This window comes from Pan troglodytes, chromosome 22 (genome assembly GCF_028858775.2).
Source record: "Pan troglodytes isolate AG18354 chromosome 22, NHGRI_mPanTro3-v2.0_pri, whole genome shotgun sequence".
NCBI lineage: Eukaryota > Metazoa > Chordata > Mammalia > Primates > Hominidae > Pan > Pan troglodytes.
In genome coordinates this window covers 31,462,376-31,464,087 of record NC_072420.2, presented here as the reverse complement: position 1 = coordinate 31,464,087, position 1,712 = coordinate 31,462,376, and the positions used below count along the sequence as shown (strand labels likewise).

The following is a 1,712-nucleotide window of genomic DNA, read 5'->3' as shown; positions in this document are numbered from 1 at the left end:
TGAATGATCAGATGTGAATATGTTTCTTGGGATTTGAGGGAGGTTGGACAAGGGGTAGGTGTGGAAGTGCAGAGTGAGTTGGAGAAAGAAGTCTGGCAAGAAGTTGTAATGACTCAGGAAAGGAGATAGGAGTGTCTCCTTCCCTATGGGTAGAGGTAGACATTTTAGGAAAAAGAGGAAAAAAAAGGATAAAATTTTGTTATTATCCTCCAAAAACTTGTTATGTAAGATATAAATTTACTGATAGGAGATTTTGAAAATTAGTATCAGCTTTATATTTGGGCACATGATTTCATTGAGGCAGTTCTTTGGCAGAGCAGATTAAAATGATGTTCCTGAAATGAAACTAGAGTCTCCAAAATAATTGGCTCATTTTAAGCAAAATATTATTGATGGTCAACAGTGACTGGCACATAATAATTGTTTAAATATTTGTTGGCTAAGTCAGGGAATGAGTGATATGCTTTGGCAATTACTGACAGTATATAAAGGTCTCAGGGAAGTAGAAGACATCCACGCCTCAGAAGCATCTTCTTGAAACCCATCTCAATTCTCTCCTCTTGACAACATGTGTTGCAACTACTACGGCAACTCCTGTGGCTCTGGCTCCGGCTGTGGCTGTGGCTATGGAACTGGCTATGGCTGTGGGTATGGCTGTGGGTTTGGCTCCCGTTATGGCTGTGGCTATGGAACTGGCTATGGCTGTGGGTATGGCTGTGGGTTTGGCTCCCGTTATGGCTGTGGTTATGGAACTGGCTTTGGCTGTGGATATGGCTCTGGCTCTGGCTACTGTGGCTACCGGCCATTTTGCTTTAGAAGATGCTATTCTTCCTGCTAAAGCATCACTGTCGGAGGACCATTTGCTTCTAAAATGACATGTCTGAAGATAATGCTGATTCAAGGATTCGTACTCCAAGATTTCTATATCCAAGAATTACATGCTTGACAGAATCTTCGACCTCTAGCCTCACATTTCTTTGAATGAAATCATGGCCATAGGATCCATGGTGTCATCTGACTGTTTTCCAAATGTTATCTTTTGCTCCCTTAATCTCTGATTCTCTGTTATGACTGTGTTAATGATCATAACATCTACAGTTGCGGAAGTCAATCGTTTGTAATAAAAATGGTTCTTTATTCCTAAAAATCTTTGTGTACTTGCTTGTGAATTACTCTTTCTTGGGGTGTTTTGGAATCTCTTGAAAATTGGGCTAACAGTATGTTGGCTGAACCTTAGGTACTTCCTTGATATAACACAATTATTTCCTCTTATGCTTGCATCATAAATAATGTCTTCTCTACCTGCTTCTCATATCCCACATGCTCAGGTTCTCACATACCCAAGCACAAATCACAGAGTATTTCAGAACTGTGCTTTGGAAATGGCACTGAGTGTCTAGAATGGAGCTGGAGGGGGAAAGGGAGGCGAAGTGACACCTATTCAGGATGTTATGACAAAAGTCTCAGGGAGGAGATATAGCCTGAGTGCTGAAAGAAGTAATATAATCCCAGCACTTTGGGAGGCTGAGGTGGGTGGATCACCTGAGGTCAGGAGTTCGAGACCAGCCTGGCCAACATTGTGAAACTCTGTTTCTACTAAAAATACAAAAATTAGCTGAGCTTGGTGGCGCGTGCCTGTAATTCCATCTACTCAGGAGGTGGAGACAGGAGAATTGCTTGAACCCTCAGGAAGTGGAGGTTGCAGTGAGCCG

General features: G+C 42.1%; 1 protein-coding gene across 1 annotated transcript; it reads left to right on the top strand.

Moving 5' to 3' along the window:
• The first annotated feature begins 264 nt into the window (after positions 1-264).
• Positions 265-1,051, top strand: LOC745801 (keratin-associated protein 21-1). Its single transcript, XM_001162533.5, has one exon. The coding sequence runs from the start codon at positions 569-571 to the stop codon at positions 836-838; it is 270 nt and encodes an 89-aa protein (XP_001162533.2). The 5' UTR covers positions 265-568; the 3' UTR covers positions 839-1,051.
• Positions 1,052-1,712: the final 661 nt, after the last annotated feature.

Coding starts and splice junctions, on each gene's coding strand:
- LOC745801 (XM_001162533.5), top strand. CDS start 569: ATGTGTTGCAACTACTACGGCAACTCCTGTGGCTCTGGCTCCGGCTGT.